This window comes from Aulonocara stuartgranti (assembly GCF_965226115.1).
Source record: "Aulonocara stuartgranti genome assembly, chromosome: 6".
Taxonomy (NCBI): domain Eukaryota; kingdom Metazoa; phylum Chordata; class Actinopteri; order Cichliformes; family Cichlidae; genus Aulonocara; species Aulonocara stuartgranti.
The window spans coordinates 17,488,526-17,506,926 of NC_138944.1; the positions used below are offsets into that span (position 1 = coordinate 17,488,526).

The 18,401-nt window shown below is 43.6% G+C and overlaps 1 protein-coding gene across 2 annotated transcripts; it reads right to left on the reverse strand.

The window, feature by feature from the left end:
- Window positions 1-69: 69 nt before the first annotated feature.
- Window positions 70-18,374, reverse strand: smarca4b (SWI/SNF related BAF chromatin remodeling complex subunit ATPase 4b). Of its 2 annotated transcripts, none has more exons than XM_082536000.1 (34): window positions 18,055-18,374; window positions 17,255-17,511; window positions 16,355-16,487; window positions 15,283-15,825; window positions 14,984-15,082; window positions 14,494-14,752; window positions 13,392-13,518; window positions 13,048-13,221; window positions 12,779-12,952; window positions 12,511-12,684; window positions 12,350-12,397; window positions 11,766-11,896; window positions 9,564-9,621; window positions 9,344-9,453; window positions 9,082-9,229; window positions 7,772-7,935; window positions 7,590-7,656; window positions 7,401-7,511; window positions 6,591-6,833; window positions 6,387-6,500; window positions 6,120-6,227; window positions 5,821-5,907; window positions 5,548-5,594; window positions 5,288-5,454; window positions 4,999-5,162; window positions 4,517-4,744; window positions 4,323-4,400; window positions 4,004-4,222; window positions 3,579-3,841; window positions 3,044-3,152; window positions 2,792-2,893; window positions 2,309-2,441; window positions 1,996-2,135; window positions 70-1,777 (listed from the first exon to the last, which is right to left on the reverse strand). In XM_082536000.1, the coding sequence occupies exons 2-34, from the start codon at window positions 17,468-17,470 to the stop codon at window positions 1,742-1,744; spliced, it is 4,974 nt and encodes a 1,657-aa protein (XP_082392126.1). In that variant the 5' UTR covers window positions 17,471-17,511; window positions 18,055-18,374; the 3' UTR covers window positions 70-1,741. The 2 variants fall into 2 exon arrangements, with proteins under 2 accessions (XP_082392126.1, XP_082392125.1); XM_082535999.1 differs by having other exon boundaries at window positions 4,484-4,744.
- Window positions 18,375-18,401: the final 27 nt, after the last annotated feature.

Below are 18,401 nucleotides of genomic sequence, written 5' to 3' on the forward strand. Positions count from 1 at the left end.
GTGACGCAAACTATCAATTACCAACATACGGACTAATTTTGATTCGTTTAACCACAGCACTACATCACACACTGTCAATAATTTATTGTTTTGTTCCAAGTTTTAGCCACAATGAAACAACACAACACAGATGCAAACACCGATGCTTTGGTTCACTCTGGTTACCTACTGTAATGAGATAAGTACAGTACTGAATTTGCAAGCTGTACATACATGCATTGACATTATAATCTGAAAATACTCTATACAGTATATCCAACACCATACGGCCGTGAGGCATTCACAAACAGAGAGGAGCTGACGTCCCTCTGGTCCTTTGTCTTAAAAATTAAAAGCAGAAAAAGTGCCAAAATAGATGAAACTGTTCTGAAATCCTAAAGTCACCACACAACAACAGAAGAACAAGTTACAGTACTCATGTATTACAACCTTGTGATTCTTGAATTCTACAATCAACAGTTGTAAGTGCTTATACTGGAAGTGTGACAGGTAAGCAGCAGCAGCAAGGTAAAGTAGGGTGTTTTTATTCTGTAAAGTAGTGGAGAGTGACTGGGCCTCAGCTCCATCAAACCTCAGACAAATAACTGTGGTGTGTTGCTAAAGAGCTTCTGAGAAGTCTGGAAACACCCTGCGTACACAGCTGGCTGGCTTTCCAACCTAAACAGTCAGAAATATGAGATGTACACACACCTCAGGAATCACAGCAGGTCCAGAGACTGTTGTCACAAAACATCATCAAAGTGAGGCAGAGGTGAAACATCAGGACAGTTTGTCCAAAAATCAAACTTAATGTCTAATAGTAATAGTCTTGATGATAACATTTGAAGCTCCATATTTGGCATTTATAAGCATATGCAAACATTTAATGGTTACATAGCTGGATTCATGTATTTGTTAATAACTGTGACATGGCAGTATAGTCAAACGTAGCTCTAAATCAATAGAATATCTTGATGTTATAACCAATTAGTAAAAATAGGTACGCTGAGTCATACTATACTGGTCACAAATATACATTAAATGTTTATATATAGCTTTAAATAAATGCCAAACAGTGGAACTTTTAAAATAAAGTGACATTGCAGTACATGTTTCCATTAGACTAGAATTTGCCTCACACAAAGCTTCAGGGCATTTATCTGAAGACAGGCTGATGAAGACTCCTAGCATGTTATCTCTACACTGTTATCACATATAATATCTAGATAATTACTGAAATAGGTCTTAAATATTGGTACACTAAAATTAAAGAAGAGATCTGTTTTTAATTATAATTACACATTTTACTTAAAAAAAGATGACAATAAGGAACTTTTCCCACCTTTGCTTATTACAAACATGCACGTCCTGCTCTGTGTAGTGGGCAGCAGCTTTTAACTTATCAGAATACACCTTTATGTTACCGCCTCATGGTTTGCTGACACAGCATCTTTTGCTGTTGTGTTTTTTGTGTGCTATTCTCTTCATAGTTGTCACCAATGAAGCAGTAATTAGATTATATCTGTATACAAATATCTCAACACTCCCTGTGCAACATATATTTTATGGTATATGGAGCCATCTGATGATCACATGTCTTTGCAAATGTACAGAAAGAAACTCCTCTTCTTCGACTTCTCTCGAACATATTTGACTGAGGGTGGATGGAGTGGACCGAGGCATGTTTTATTACTTTAGAAGTGTTGATTGATTTGGTGGGATATCCCTTTATACACCCTTCTCTCCTAATTCACAGTACAGTTCAGGCCTCCTCATCGGTGGCACTTGGGGAGCGCTCCTGAAAAAAGGAAACAGAGATATGTTTTAGTTGACTGGGAAGGACTTCTAGTTTCACACATTTTACAGGTTTCCTGAGATATCCTGCAAACTAAGAAACAAAAAAACCAAACGTGTATATTTGTGCATCTACCTGCACTGAGCAAAAAACTATCAACCCCATAAAAATTCCCCACACAAATGCTTGCAAGGTTTAAAGGAAATTGACAAAAAAGTTACCTCTTCCTGCTCATCCTCAGAGTCATCATCACTGACGACCGGCTTTGCTCTGGTGCGTCCCGTCCGTCTGCTGCGTCCCTTCCCTCGATCTCCACCTTTATCCTTCCTGCTCAGACGGATTTTCACCTTCACTGAACGGGCTGGAAATCAACACACATGGAAAGAACATGTTGTCAGAGTAATCATACAGAGAATTTTGAGATGTTTGCCAGAGGACATAAAAGGACAAACTCAATCTAAATCAGTTAGGACACAGTCAAATACAACTGAACAGTTTCTCCTCTTTATGCACGACATGCACAGGCATGCTCACATTCGGACTCTGATCCTTCCTCCTGCTCTTCCTCCTCTTCTTCACTCTCCTCTCCCTCACTTTCCTCCTCTTTCTCGATCTTCTGCCTCAAGCTGGTGAATACCGACTGTAGAACGATGGAGTCCTCGTATATCTGCTCATAAACACAGCGGGCAGATGCTGATTATGATCATGTGGCTGCAGGGTAAAGCATTCAGCCTCAACACATCATTTAAACACTAATCATTTATCAGCAACTAGTAATTAAATGTCTGATACATTGCCCTGCATGATGAGTTTTCCGATGAGGTCTTTTATGCCTTAATGCGACCTCAGAGTGCTCGCTTTCGTCAGCTTTAATCAGGCTTCACTTTCAACTGTAATCCATCCACAGGAACTAATATGTACCAGTTAAATAACACAAATTCTGATTCAGATTTGTCTTGTGCAAGTAAAAAACAAATAAAACAGCAGGTGTTTTTCTATACAGCACATCTGTCTCACCAGCGACCCCTCCAGGTTGAAGGTCTGAGCATTCTGGAAGAGCAGCATGACGTCTCTCTCCAGGTCACCCAGACTGCGGTAGCGATGACTTCGAATCCTCTCCTAACATTGAAGACGCAGCACAAACATTGGGTATGTAAGCGAGAGAATAACACACCAAGCGAGTCTGTTAACCTTTAAACACGTTTTTTTTTTTAATGTGCTCTGCTGCAGGAATGAAAACATGTTACAAATAACACTATTTAATCTTACCTTGATCTTCCTGAAGTCTACCGGCTTGCGGATGAGTTCGTAGTACTCGGGCAGCTCTTTTCGAGACGGCAGCTGGATGAACACCTCGCTCAGCTGACGCCCACTGGCGCTGCAGGACATGACATTATTATCACGAGACCAAATATCTGAAATATGTCTGCAATATCAATCCAATTGATCATAGCTCTCAAAGCGAGTTTGCTGTTGGCTATTTATTAAAAGTGTTACAGGGTTTTTTGCCACCCCAGACACGTGAATGTGTTTAGTCCAGTCAAAATATAAACTGCCACCCCGGTCTTCCTAAAGACCAAACCTAACAACTGCTATCAGATCCTCTTATCATTATATACATTTGGCATAATCTTCAGTCTCAGCATTCATGAAATCACTTTGTGACATCATGGGGGCTACAATCTGGGGTTTTTACCCCTTTCTCATGACACAAAGAAAGCCTGGCAGGTTGAACTTTCTTTCTAAATAGACTAAAATGACTGAAAAAAAGTTTCAGATTTTCCACAATCACAATTTCTGCTACCTGTCTTTGTATTTGATGACAGCGTCCACAATTTTCTTCATCTTTTTTGTGAGGGTGGGAGGATTTGGTGAGAGTTTTTCGACAGGTGGCCGTCCCCTCTTCCTCTGCCTCTTCCCATCATCATCTTTATCCCCCCGTCCACGTCCCCCTATGGAAGAGGAGGGACCAGGGAGATCCAGGTCACGGTCTCGCTTCCTCTTGCGGGTCGTCTTTTTGTGCCGCACCTCTTCCTCCATCTCCTCCAGTGTGCCTTCCTCTATCGCCTGAACAGGGAAAGATACAGAGTGAGAGATTAGCATATAAGTGTTAAAATTACCCCCCCCCCCCCCCCCCCCACACACACACACACAAATTTGCCTTTTCCTCCAGAAAGCCAGTTAGTTTAGAAGCCAATTTATATCCTGAAATCTTTGTCTCAGGCGCACCTTGAGCCACTGCTTCTCAGTCAGCGAATCGCTGTAGTCCACTTCCTTCCGTTGTCGGGAACCTCGGCCAAACATTTTCTCCTCCTCTTCCTCACAGGTAAGTCGCTCAACCTCAGCATCGTCCTTCATGATCCACGTGGGCAGCTCGTCCTCCTCCATCAGCCGTGGTTTTCGTCGTGGGTTACGAGCCTCCTCGCGGCGTCGGTCCAGGTCCATACGCTACGGAAGCAAGAAGAAGAAAACACAGGGAAAGATGTGGGGACACAATATTATTGCGCGGTTGAATCTTTACCTCACATTCAAACACACAGAAACTCACCATGAACAGCTCGAACTCCTCTTCACTCCTAGCAATCATCTGGTTGACCGTCTCATCATCTGGCACCTCATCCTCCTCCTGAATACAGCAGACACACAATGGCAGGTAGAGCAGAGGAAAGCACACTCTTTCAATTGTGTGTTGGCGATGCACGCACACACATTCATGTGTAGGCACACGTCTTGACCCCAGACCTCGTCTTGCTCCTCGTGCTCCAGGATGGCCTGCAAAAAGGCCCTGCGCTCGTGGCTGGAAGACTTCTGGTCGAACATGCCGGCCTGGATAACTTTTTGATCCACATTTAGTTTGTATTTGGCCGCTGCCAGGATTTTCTCCTCGACACTGTTGACTGTACAGAGACGTAGCACGCGTACCTCATTTTGCTGACCAATGCGGTGAGCTCTGTCCTGTGCCTGCAAGTCCTGGGTAGGAGAGAAAGATAAAGAAAGTTAAGCTGTGGAGCCCAAACCTTGCCATTTCTGCTTTCACTGTCAATAAATTGTGAACACTACAATATTAAATACTGAAACCTAAATATCTTCCCCAGTATTCTGAGGACAGACCCTGGACTTTTATCTTCAGCCTCTAAGTGCAAAAAAAAAAGGCAAATCAAAGCTGATATGAGCTTGAATGCTGATTTGATTAAAAAAAAAATCAATATAAATATGCATCACACCTGATGTGGGTTCCAGTCGGAGTCAAAAATAACTACAGTGTCGGCAGACTGCAGATTGAGGCCGAGGCCTCCAGCCCTTGTGCTCAGGAGAAAAATAAAGTACTCTGACTCTGGGTCATTGAATGTCTTCAGTAACATTCCTCTATCCTCAGCCTTTGTTGTGCCTGAGAGGTATGAAGGTGGGAAATAAGAGGAAATGCAGGCAATAATTCACAAAAAAGATAAACCAAAGGGAAACTAATAAAAAGGGGACAACAAGAACTGATACGCATACAGATCAGTGTCTCACCATCCAGACGCAGGTATTTGAAGTTACGGTAGGCAAAGTAGTCCTCCATGATGGTCATGAGTGAGGTCATCTGACAGAAAAGCAGCACTTTGTGGTTTGTGGCTCTCAGCTTTGGCAGAATTCGATCCAGCACCTCAAACTTTCCCGATGCCCGATACAGGTCAGGACTGAGGGAGCGAAAGGAGGATATTTTTTTTACAAAGGCTGCAGTTTGTTTGTGCGTGTTTGAGATCAGGACCTAAAGAGGAAGCAGTACTTACCCCTGAACTATCCCACCAGAGAATCCTAAATGTTCAGAGAAGGATTCCTACAAACACAATGTACAACCGAACATTTCAGTTCAACGGTGGCTTTATTTTGATGACTGTTAGCTCACTGACACATCAAACAGAAGTCAGAAATGGCTGCTCTTATCCTCAGAAATTCTCTTTATTATAATAACAAAGAGAACCTCTGATGATAAGAGCAGGACTGAGAAACACAGGCAAATAACTACAGACAAAGTATTTATGTGTCGGGCTCGTCAGTGTTACCTCTATTTGCTGAAACATATAAGGGTGATTGCAGATCTTCCTCAGCTGCATGATGGTGTTCATCAGTGTCTTCGTGCCCCCTTTACCCTATTGACCGTGATATGATAAAAATGTTTTTACTGCTAATAACTGGGAAGTGTGGGGCGTGGACTTGAAGTACATGCAAAAAAAAAAATCCAACATGGAAAGAAAAGCGTCTGGACTTTCTTTCCAAGCTCCTTAGACTACGATGACCTGGATGACTGAGAACCTTCACAGACATAATACAATACAATACTTCAAATTATGTGTTCCTTCACCTTCTTGTCTTTCTCTGATCCATCAGTGAGCAGGACTCCCTTGGCCTGCATGTGCCTGTAGAGGACTCTCTGAAGAGAAGACATGTCACACTTGATCACATACTCCACCTGAGGGATAGGAGAAAAACATGTGTTTCCATTAAGCATGAATGCACAACATCAGAACAGAAAACCTTCATTTTCTATACGTCTCCTCAAGAAATGATGCTAAAGAAAACAAGAGCTGCTTAAACGGGATGTTGCCTTTACAGTGCGTGTGAAACATGCCTTTTCTGGAAGCTGTGCCTCCACCTCCTTCTTCAACCTCCGTAACAGGAAGGGGCGTAGCACTTTATGGAGACGACGAATAATCAGAATTGTCTCCTCTTCATTAAGGTCCACCTGAAGCGGAAGAAAGAGAAATTTCACACTCTTATTTAGCAAACCAGACCCCTGCTGCAACCTCAAAACTCTTCCTATATTTCTGCACACCTTCTCTCCAGTCATAGCGAAAGGGGCGTTAAACCACTGTTCGAAGGTGCTGCAGCACTTGAAGATAGTGGGCAAGAGGAAATTGAGCAGCGCCCACAGCTCAGGAAGTTTGTTCTGCAGCGGCGTCCCCGTCAGCAAGACGCGCCGCGGAGCAAGGTAATGGGTGTTCAGGACCTGGGTCAGTTTACAGTGGTGGTTTTTCATGCGGTGGCCTTCGTCTACAATCATGTACTTCCAACGGATCTGAAGGAAAGAAGAGGATCACGTGGGCGAAACCACAGTGCCAATACCCTGTATCACTGCTCCTGTCCAGCCACATCAAACCAATAACTGAAAGTGCGTAAAAGGAGGATTTTTTTTTGTCCACTTTGTCCTGATGACTCAAGTTGGCCCAGTCCCAGGCTAGTACCTGTAACCATCACATGGGAAAGCCTTGCCTGAAGCGCAACACCCACCTGTGAGCACAGTCAGGAACCCTATATGACTACATGAGTGCATAGCAGCATGATGGTCACAGAGGACAGTGGGAGACGTGGTTTACAGGTCGTGTCAGTGTGTTGCAGGACCTAGGAGAGAGAGCACTGAGATGCAGGGGGAGGTCAGATTGGCCAGACTCAAAAACTTTTAGAGGATTTGGGGGGATTTAAGGAGCCAAAGACACAAAAACCTTAAGTAAAACAGAAGTATGATAAATAAGGTATGAAAAGAAACAAAATGTTTTTAATCTGTAAAGGAAAATCTACGCCATCACAGCCTCAATGTGTTCGCTCATTTCCTTGAGTCCGTGTTTGTCCGTGCAGTCAAACTCACCTTGGCCAGTACTTGTTTGTCCTTGATGATGTACTCATAAGTGGTGAGCAAAACATTAAACTTGCCACTACGCAGCTGAGGGACAAACGCTCTTCTAGCAGCAGGAGACCCCTAAAAAAAAGGTTCAATATCTCAATAATTCTTTAGAAGATTTTAAGATAAAGACAGGCACGCCCATTTTTGTGTTACCTTGTAAGACACTTTAACGACTGATGGCGCCCATTTGTCAAACTCATACACCCAGTTAGAAAGAGTTCTGTCAATGAGAGACAGCTTACGTGTAGTTAAACAATTTATTACCGGTACATTCGTCTTTATTTAAGTGCTGTGCAGGACTGAAACACTGTCATAGCAAAAGCGTGCGAGCTCACGAAAGAGGTACAATGATGAGGTAGGGTCCGTTGAGCCGTTTGTGATCCATGAGGTATGTGATGAGAGCGATAGTCTGGATGGTTTTTCCCAGACCCATCTCATCGGCCAGGATCCCATTCAGGTTGTTGTTGTAAAGAGAAACCAGCCACTCCAAACCTTTAATCTGAAAGTCAAAAAAAAAGGAGGGGGTTATTTATTACTGCTTTGAAATCTGAGAGACTCTGTTTCCTATGATGTCCCACTTCAATGTAAAGTCCTACTTTTTAAGAATCTGCCAAAAAGGACACTCACATAGAAAATCGTAAAAAAAACATCCCAAGAAAATAAGAAAACATTAATGTGGGCATTAAAGAAATACTTATTTTATTGAAACAAATAGAATATTGATGGCAATGGTATAAGAATCTATGGGGGTACACCTATAGTAGTTTTTGAGTGCATGCTGGACAGACGGCTCAACAAATCTATAAGATTTACTATAAATTAAAGAATTAATTGGGTCTGAACAAATTTGAGGAGAAAGGCTAACAGAAAAGGCAAAAATAATAGATAAGTAGTGGAAATAGTCAAAAGAAATTATGAAAGAATAAAATAGAAAACGTTAGCCCCCCCAATAGACCCTATGACAGCTGCCCCCCTAAAGAGAATAGATAGACGGATGCAAAATAGAAAAGCCTATATTAAAAAATTCTACCCCTTCCATCCATCCATTCGCTTCCACTTATCCTTTTCAGGGTTGCAGGGGGCGCTGGACCCTATCCCAGCTATCATAGGGCGAGAGGCGGGGTACACCCTGGACAGGTGGCCAGTCTGTCGCAGGGCTAACACACAGAGACAAACAACCATTCGCACTCACATTCACTCCCACATTCACACCTATGGGCAATTTAGACTAATCAATTAACCTATCCCCACTGCCCACTACCCCTCCGCCTCAAATTAATTTGAAAATCCTACCTTGTTTTGTAAGAAAGAGCGTTTCTTTGTAAGTCAGCAAACTTACAAATTCAGCAGAGGATCAAATAATTATCTCCCCCACTGCATTTTGTAATAAAAAGCCTGAAAACCACTGAATTATGGCAACCTTCAAATTAATTCGCCTTTTAATGTCTCTATGTCTTTAATTAATATGGCAACAACCAGAAGAAGAAGCAGAGTAAGTGCATAATTTCCTTTGGGATTATTAAAGTATTCTGATGAAGTATAAACAATATCCAGTCCTGACCAGCGTGCAGCTAAAGATGTAAAATGTCTGAACTGCAGGATTTGTCAGTGCTTCGTGTACTTGCTTGTGCTTGTGCGTGTTCACCTGATACTGTTTAAGCTGCCCATTTATCAACAAGCTGGACTGTTTCTCCACCTTCTCTGTGACAGCGTGAGCCACAGAGTAATACGACTGGAGTCCTCGAGCAAACGCTGCACCGCTATACTCATCGTCCACGTCCTGTTTAGCATTTCTGTAAAATGACACGTAAAGTCTTAATCAGTCACAAAATTAATGACATTTGGTGGAATTCGCTGTATTTAAACAGCACATACGTTGCACAAAAATGAACGTTACATGAACTCACTCAATGATGTGTCGGACGTCCACCTCTGACACATCTTCACTGTCTGGGTCTGTAATCTTCATCTTGTCCTCTACTGGAGCTGCCGAAGGCTGAGGCTCCTCTTCTTCCTCCTGAGAGACAGCATGTGAACTAAAAGTTGCTTTTAACTCCCACTGGACGAACAAATATGAAGTGGCTTCAAACACATCTCACAAAAAAATAAAAAAATAATTAAACCAACCTCCTCCTCTTCCTCCTCCTCGCTGTCTTCACTGTCTGAGCGGGGAGCCACCTCATATCTGGACAAATTTACATAAATACACTTTGAAAAAATTTGTCCCTTGATATTGTCCTTTAACGCTGAAAGTAGCTGTCAGGGAACGACAAAACCGCTGAATGACAAATAATGACAAAGAGAAGATGTTGCTGTTCTTGAACATTTTGAATAAGTGGGGCAGAAATGTATATATGAGACTATTTTGTTAAAAACTAAATTTCTCCAAATGATTTAATCATCCGTAAAGCTCAATCTCTATCTGTGCTGCGGGTGTCGTTATGCTCAGCTGTGTCATTTTAAGTAAATGCTAATCACTTGTACAGTTAGTATGTGGTTGTGTGAAATTTTGAACAATTGGACAGATCGCCAGTCTATCGCAGGGCTAACATACTGAGACAGAGTCAAAGGAGCTTGCAAAGAAAAGCGTCTGGACTTCTTTAAGTTGCTTGAAGACGTTTCACCTCTCATCCGAGACGCTTCTTCAGTTCTAAGGTCAAATGGTGGAGAGTCCCAGATTAAAACCAAGTGGGAGTGACCCCCCACAGAGGGACAAAAGGACCCCCTGATGATCCTCTAATCGCCTGAGCTAAGGTGTGAAAATGGGTGTGGGTCTGGGGAGGGAACTCAAAACTGGATTATAGATGGTGTCAGGAGAGTCTTCTCCAAGCATTTCAGACCCAGCAACACGCTCAGACAGAAACTGGTTCACCCGAAAGACAAAACTCCTAAACACAAACTTAACAATGTGGTGTATGCTGTACAGTGCAGCGAGGAATGCCCAGACCTCTACATTGGAGAGACCAAGCAGCCACTTCACAAGCGCATGGCACAACACAGAAGAGCCACCTCCACAGGACAAGACTCAGGAGTCCATCTGCATCTTAAGGACAAAGGACACTCTTTCGAGGATGCCAATGTTCACATTTTGGACAGATGGTTTGAAAGAGGAGTGAAAGAAGCCATCTATGTCCACTGTGAGCGACCATCTTTGAACAGAGGCGGTGGTTTACGACACCAACTCTCTGCCATCTATAATCCAGTTTTGAGATCCCTCCCCACACGCTTTAACACCCACTCACATCCTGGGCCATCTGACCTCAGGAATTCGCATGAATAGGTGGGGCCAGGTTTCACAATGAGCTCACCTGAAACTCTGGCTGATTGGGACCCACACCCATTTTCACACCTTGGCTCATGTGATTAGAGGATCATCAGGGGGTCCTTTTGTCCCTCTTTGGGAGGAAACTCCCACTAGGTTTAAATCTGGGACTCCCCACCATTTGACCTTAGAACTGAAGAAGCTTCTCGGATGAGAGGTGAAACGTCTTCAAGCAACTTAAAGAAGTCCAGACGCTTTTCTTTGCAAGCTCCTTTGATTACGATGACCTGGATGACTGAGAACCTTCACAGACATATACTGAGACAGACAACTATTTATACTCAAATTAACACCTAAGGCCAATTTAGAACCACCAGTAAAACTAACGTGCATGTCTTTGGACTGTGGAAGAAGCCGGAGCACCCAGAAAGCACCAACAGGGAGAACATGCAAACTCTAGACAGGAAGGCTCCAGCCAGCGAATTCAAACCCAGGACCTTGTTGCCACGAGATAACACGCCGCTCTTCCACCCCTTAACTAAAAGTGTTGTCTGTGCTGTGTGTTTTGTCTGTCCTAGACATAGCTTTTCACCAGATTTTTTTGTCCTTTGGTGCATTAAAAATAAAAGTAATACGCATATCTATACTCCTCAAAAGCTGTAGATCACTGCACATGAACTGAAATCAGTTAACAAAAGAAAAGAACAAAAGACAGGCTAGTTTGATGTTTTTTTTCTATGAAAAGTGTGGAGTCAACTGAAGAACCTTTGTAATGTAACGACATAATTGCAAGTGTAATGTAATTACAGTTTTAATGAATTTGAAATGAATTACACCCAACAGGCTGTGTGATATCACCATACCCTCAAACATCAAAGAATGATCCCTCTATCCTTGATCCTGAATGTTTGTGTTAAGATCTACCTAAGAGACTGTGTTCAGTATAAGACGTGCAGAAAAATTAATAACCTGTAAACATCATCTCTCTGGGCAATTGCATTAAAACATTTATATGTCTTTTCTATAAACATTTGCACAAGTTCCTTCCTCTTTGCATCCAGACTCACCCAGGGTTCATCTCCAGCCAAGTTTCCAGCTGTCCAGCTTTGGGAGCGTCCACCCCTGTCAGGATATTCCCACTGTCCACGTGGATGACCTTCACCGGCAGGTCACTCATCTGACTCGTCTCATCTAGAGGCTGCAGGAGTAGAGAGGGTTTGTTTAAGACTTTAAATGCCGACAGAGATTCAGATGGTTAATCACTGGCGCTGCAGCTATTTGATCAAACAAACAAGTTCACAGTATCAAGCAAATTCCCAATTATTTGTAATTCAGTACAACACGTGCTCTATAAATATTTTTTACAGCGAAACCACTTTGCTTTCTTGTTGTGATAAAGTCCAGGTGTTTATCATTGTGCTCAGTCAAATAGCGGGTGATATTTTGCTTGTTTTCCGAGTAGCAAAAGGCTTTTGTTTGGTCTCCTGTTGCGGGTTACCATGTCATGTGATGTCAGCGCCGTTTGTGCCTGATGAGAATCGAGCTGAAGAAATGATTCCCCGCAGTGAACAGTGACTTAAAACTGCAGCTTCTACTCCTGTACCATGTCTTTATCTCTACAGTCTTCATTAAGGCTTCTGCATTTGCTCACCTCTCCATCAGGACCCATAGCAGGAGTCTGACCCTCTGCATTCTCCACCTGCAACATAAGGGAAAAATAAGTAATCAGGTTATACGTGACAGAACATAATCAGAAACAAAAATCAGTGTTACGCAGACTTTACAGTGGAGTGTCTGTGTTTGTCGATGTACCTTCTTCTTTTTCTTTTTCTTCTTTTTCTTCTCCTTGAGGGCCTGTGCAGCTTTGTGAGCTCGGACCAGCTCTGTGAGGTTTGCAACGTACTCGTCGGTCTGCTGCAGCAGGTAGGCCAAGCGCTTATCCTTCTTCTGGTCGATGAGTTTGCGGTAGCCCTCCTCATCCTCAGCCTGGGTAAAAAATATGGTACAATGTGTAGGAGGGATTTGTGTACTGCTACGTTCGTGATGGGCATTAAGTGATATTATAGTTTCTTCTTTTTACCATGAGCCTCCTCATCCTCTCTTTCTCAATACGCTCATTCTCCTTCTTCTGCTCCCGCTCGGTGTTGGCGTGGTAGGTGGCCACAGCTTTGGTCAGTTTCTGGATTTTGCCTGTGATCGAACGGTGGTACTCCTTGAAGTCTTTGGCGTGCTGAAGGATGCTGTTGAGGTACTCCTTTGTTTAGATTGGATGAAGGACAGAAAGAGATTATCAGTGAGAAGCAAAACTTTAAAAAAATATCACAGTTAACCTCGAAGTTTGGACTCAACCTGATGTTTTTGTCTACGTTTGCGTTCTTGTTCAATCTTCTGCTGTTTCTCCAGTTTCTCTGTGATGCGGGCTTCGCGGAGAGACTGTCGCTTGCTTCGCTTGTAGGCCTTGGCATCAAGGGCGGTCTCTAGAGCTGTGTCACGGCGCATACACACCACCACCTCTTGACGCAGCTTTTAGAGAGAGAGAGGAACAATAGAAAACACACAGAAAATTAAACTCACCAGCAGAACCATCCACACTGAAAACACACACACAAACCGTAATGGTCTCTGATTCACCATAACTGCCAACGATGCATTACTGTTAAGGTTCGAGGTGAGGATGTGACTGTAGTGCATACCTGTCTCTGGAAGTTAAGTAGTCGCAGGGCTTTGAGCTCTATGGTGGCTTTGGTTCGTAAATCACCAGCCAGAGAACCCGGTAGATTCTCTAGCTCAGCAATGCGATGGGTTATACGAGCTTGTAACCTGAAGAAGCAGGTACAACGAGTAGTTATATCCCAGAAAAAAATGTTGTTTGTGCAGGAGCTGATGGTGAGAATTATGAAACATCAAAACCACAACTACCATAGCACACAGAAGAGAAAAGGTACTACTGAGATATTAACAGCCTTTAGTCTAGGTGTGTAGAAGTATGCTAACACTAACATTGTGCCATACAACTAAATAAGAACTAGAAAACCAAAGTTCCCTTCAGAGAGAGGGGTGCATTGAAACCAGGACAAAAACAAAATCACTTTGCAACTGTGTGAAGTGTTTGAGGTGTTGGAGTCGAGAACTTTGCCAGTGGAGTGCCGACATCTTTAAAAGATTTACAGATGACATGCTAGGTCCTTACTCCAATGAGCTGTCAATCATTTAAATAAAAGAACTGATGACATATTACACAACGCAGAGGCAACTTAGTGCAGGCACGAGTACTCATGTATGGGCTTTGAACTTTAGCTTTAACTTTGGTGTGACTTATGCAAACAAGTTTGAAAGTCATGAGGTTTGTGATCACTGCCATCTGTTTGTCTCCTGGTCAGAAAGATTACATAGAAAGAGTCGAGCCAAATTTGTGGGAATTTGGTGGAAAGGCAAGTGGAAAAGGAAGAAATGATTCAATTCTGGTGTGGAAAAAAACAGCAAAACTGGGTTTGATAGAAGATTTGCTTCCCAAATGTCGATGCAAAAAAATGATGTATTGTTTTGTACTTTTGATTTTTTTGTACTATATTATAAACATAAGATAGAAAATATACAAGAAAAAGCTTGTGGTAAATATTATATGCTTTAAAAGTTTTAACACAAAGTAAAGTAGGCCATCTCTAAATATATGTACTGATTATGGTACATATACAACCCTTAAGAGTCAGATAACTAAAGCTCAATTTAGCTATTTTGTTCAACAGATAAATAAATGGGACAGAGGATAGCGCATCCCCCAAAAGACTTGGTTACCTGTACTCCCTCTCCTGCAGTATCTCCACGGGGTCGAGGCCACAGGGTTTCTGAATGGGTGTAATGCGGTTCTGTTTGGCATGGTAAGGCATCATGGGAGTAGGCTGCGCAGGCTGGCCGGGAGACTGGGTCTGCGGGGGCATCACCGGGGAGGCAGCCGGCGGAACTGAAGGGGGAGCAGGAGATGGCCGGCCAGTGGGCTGAGGGGGGATGAGTTTTTGTGGAGCGTTGGAGGGGGCTGCTGCATTCACCATGGGGCCTGGAGGAAAGTGTAGTGAGGAAAAGTCACTGTGGTCTACACAAAATGATGAACGTCTAAAGGAAAATTAGGAATTACAGCAGAACTAACACTGTACGACAGCATAGTTCATCTCTTCTATCAGCACTTAGTCGGCCGTTTTTACGCTAACAGCCTAACTAGGTTTCAACAAAGATGCTCCTAGTGAAGAGACAGTCAGTTTTCACAAGGTCTTATAGCAGCACCACGTACCTTCGGGCCATGACTTGGGAGGTCCATTAGTATTTTGACCCTGCATCCCAACTGGGGTTCCTGATGGGCCGGGGGGAGGCATATTTGGACCCATCATTCCTAAGAAATCAAAGAATGCAGATTGAATACGGCTGATATCCATAACAAGGCCTTGTTAAAATTTTAGAAACAATACTGTGGGAGATTTATGAAACGCTGAGGAAGACTTAAAGTGGAGGTGTGAATTAGTCTTCTATGTATTCACCCTCAGGTTATAAGAAACAGTACTGCTATTTCGGACATTCCTCATGCTTGCTCACCGTGACCTCGGCTGTAGCCTGAGCCCATTGGCCCTGGCCCTGGTCCTGTTGGACCACCTCCTGGCCCTCCTCCAGCTCCGGGAGCCAGACTAGGCATGGGCTGCTGCATCCCTGGCATTGGCCTCTTTCCTTGGACAGCTATTTGAAGGTGGTCTGGGAGGGGCTGTCCCCGGGCTAGCATCTTATAAGCCATGATCTGGGCTCTAAGTTGGTGAAGCTGGTTCTGGTTAAAGGGAGTTGGACCACCAGGACCTCCAGGTCCCGCAGGGCCGCTGGTATCAAGGCCAGGACCAAGGCTAGGGACACTGGGGCCAAGACTGGGTCCAGGGCTTGGACCTGGTCCAGAACTGCCTGGAGGGACGGGTCGGTTATTAGGACCCAAAATGTGCTGATCTCCACTGGAGCCATCTAATGGTGTAGAGGCAGAGCCAGGACCACCAGAGGAAGAGGAGGAAGATGATGAGGGCATAAGGGGCCCAGAGGGGGGACCATTTGAAGGGATGGGACTTGAGTGATCAGAGCCACCTAATGGAGAGTGGTAGCCTGGAATACACAGAGAAAAAGGCAGGCAGGTAGAGAGAATCACTCTCTACGGGTCCTCAAAGGAAAATTTGATAATAATCTTACAGTCTTCAAGCCAAGCACAAAACACAAAACTTATCATCGTACCAAACCTGAGGCAAACTCTAACAAACAATAAATTATTGTCTAAATTTGATCAAATCCTGGATTATTATTATTATTGTTATGATTATTTCCAGGAGATTGTTAACTGTGATTCACCACGTTAAGCCTGTCTATATCCCATCCTTACAGCACAGAGCAGGCTGTCTTTGTCTGAGCCAGACTGAGCCATGACAGTTGTATATCATTCAGTATTTCAATAATGAAACAGTGAAACGGTTTTCATGGTTCATGTTACAGCTGGTGACAACAGAGACACTCCCCTCTGAGCCAGTCAGGACACATAGTCACACCACTGCCGTTAAGTCATGCTTAAAAGCCGTCACATGTCTTACGCAATGTAGGAATTAAGCAAATTGCTTAAGAATGGTTTAGGTAACATGCCTACCTTGTGAGTGTTGGTCTAGAGGACTGGGTGGGGGGCCCATACCACTGTGCCCGCCCTGTCTCACTGACAGTCCCTTCATCTGACTTAAACGGCTCTCCTCACTCAAGCTTTTCTCGTGCAAACCCTCCATGGGCTGTGGGAGGAATCAGACAGTACTGAAGTTAAACACTATCAGTTTTGTCAAAAGTCGCCATTGCAGAGGATTTGCAGAAGTTTCACTGAGTTAAAAAGCAAATACCAAAGGCAAAACTTAAGTAAGCAGAAGCATAGTTATATGAAAAAAAAAACATGTAGAGTAAGAGCAGTTAACCAATGTCAAGTCAAACATGTTCGATTTTTGGGTCAAATATGGAAGAGGAGCATTGATTGCTCACAGGCACAGGTGCTACTTAGTGCATATCAAGTTTTCAACTCTCAGTGAATAATAATGTTTAGAAAAAAACACTGAAATAAATCACGTACCCGTAGTTAGTGGAACAAATCAATGGTTTTCTTAGGTTAAATATTTCTGATACATTCTCCTTCAAGCTTAGCTAGTAGTTAATCATTTATTTAGTGAATAAATATTAGATAATATGTGTGTCTATTAACATTATACTGATATTTAGATCTAATAACTACAAAGAGCAAAATTAAGCATGATGAAAACATCAAATTTAAATGAAGATGGAAATCTGAAGATGAAAATGCTTGAAAGCTTTGCTGTACATGTGCATCATCTACACTTCATTCTTAAGCAAGTGAAATTAATGTTTAAATCCTTTCTGTTTAAGAGTCACTGTAAATATGTAGCAATGAGGTTTAAAAAGTAATTGCTGACAAACTGCGGTTCCCTAAAGGACGGCAACACGAGCAGCTGCTGAGAGCGTCTCACTGGGACTGCTGCCTGAATGCCCTTACTTTGTGCAGAGGGTGCATGCTGTCCGGGCCATATCCAGAGGGCCCTGGCTGGGAGTGTCCAGAGGAGGGAGGACCAGGGCTGGGGCCCATCATACTGTGAGAGGAGCCTGGGGAGGGTCCGGGGCTGGGGCCAAGCATAGCCCCAGGAGAAGGACCCGGACCAGGGGAGGGACCAGGGCGAGGGGTGCCTCCCATGGGGGGATCAGGTGTTGACATGATCGCCTGGGATCTCCTGCTCCTGGATGAGCAGGAGGGACCTGAGAGAAGGAAGAGAAATGACAAATTTCAGTAAGAGGGCAATGAAATATGCACCAATTACTTATCTGAGAAGGAAGTAATAAGGTTTTGGTTTGGACAATTAAAAAATCATGGCAATAAAGTCTGCATATGACTTCAGCTGCATTTCTAATAAATGATGAGGGTGCACAGTCTTTGCGGGATAGGGGTGAATTTTTGTCCAGCCTATCAGATGTAGACTCTCTGCTCGCCAGCTGCGCTGCACCAAATCACCCGTTGCGCGCATATGCAATTACAGCTGCCGGGTCTACCACTGAACTTGAGCTGAAGACGGGGAAATACAGTAAATTATGCACAAGAGCCCGTGCTGCTGAGAATCTTTTCACTCTGGCATGAAAGGGTGTCTCGTTAAATATAAAAAAGGGGAATGGCGGACTGTGCTTGTGCGACAGACCTACCCGCATCAACAGGATTGGCAGTCCTGGGTGGATTTCTGCGCTCCCGAGCTGATATTTGCGGGTGATGAAGGAAGATGCAGCAGTTGTCGCAATTAGCCTACTCACCCTCTTTGTAATCTGCCTGCAAGCGTTGATTTCTTTCACCGACGTGGCTCGAGCGCCCCCCTCCACAGCTCCTATGACCGAATGTCTAGTCACGGCCGCACGGCAGCGCGCATGCGTGCGCAGAGACGGCAAACCTGTACTCGGCGTGCATCAACCCTGAATTCTTGTTTGAAAATCCAAAATAATCGTGGAATATTAAATGTCGAGATAACCTGTGGCTAGATTTCACCCACAACAGTGAAATCGTGAACGGTGGCTGTGAACACAGGTATTAGAATCACGCGACTTAATAACTGCAACCTTCAAAAGCAACACACACAACCAAAATACACCGTTTTCTGCAGTGC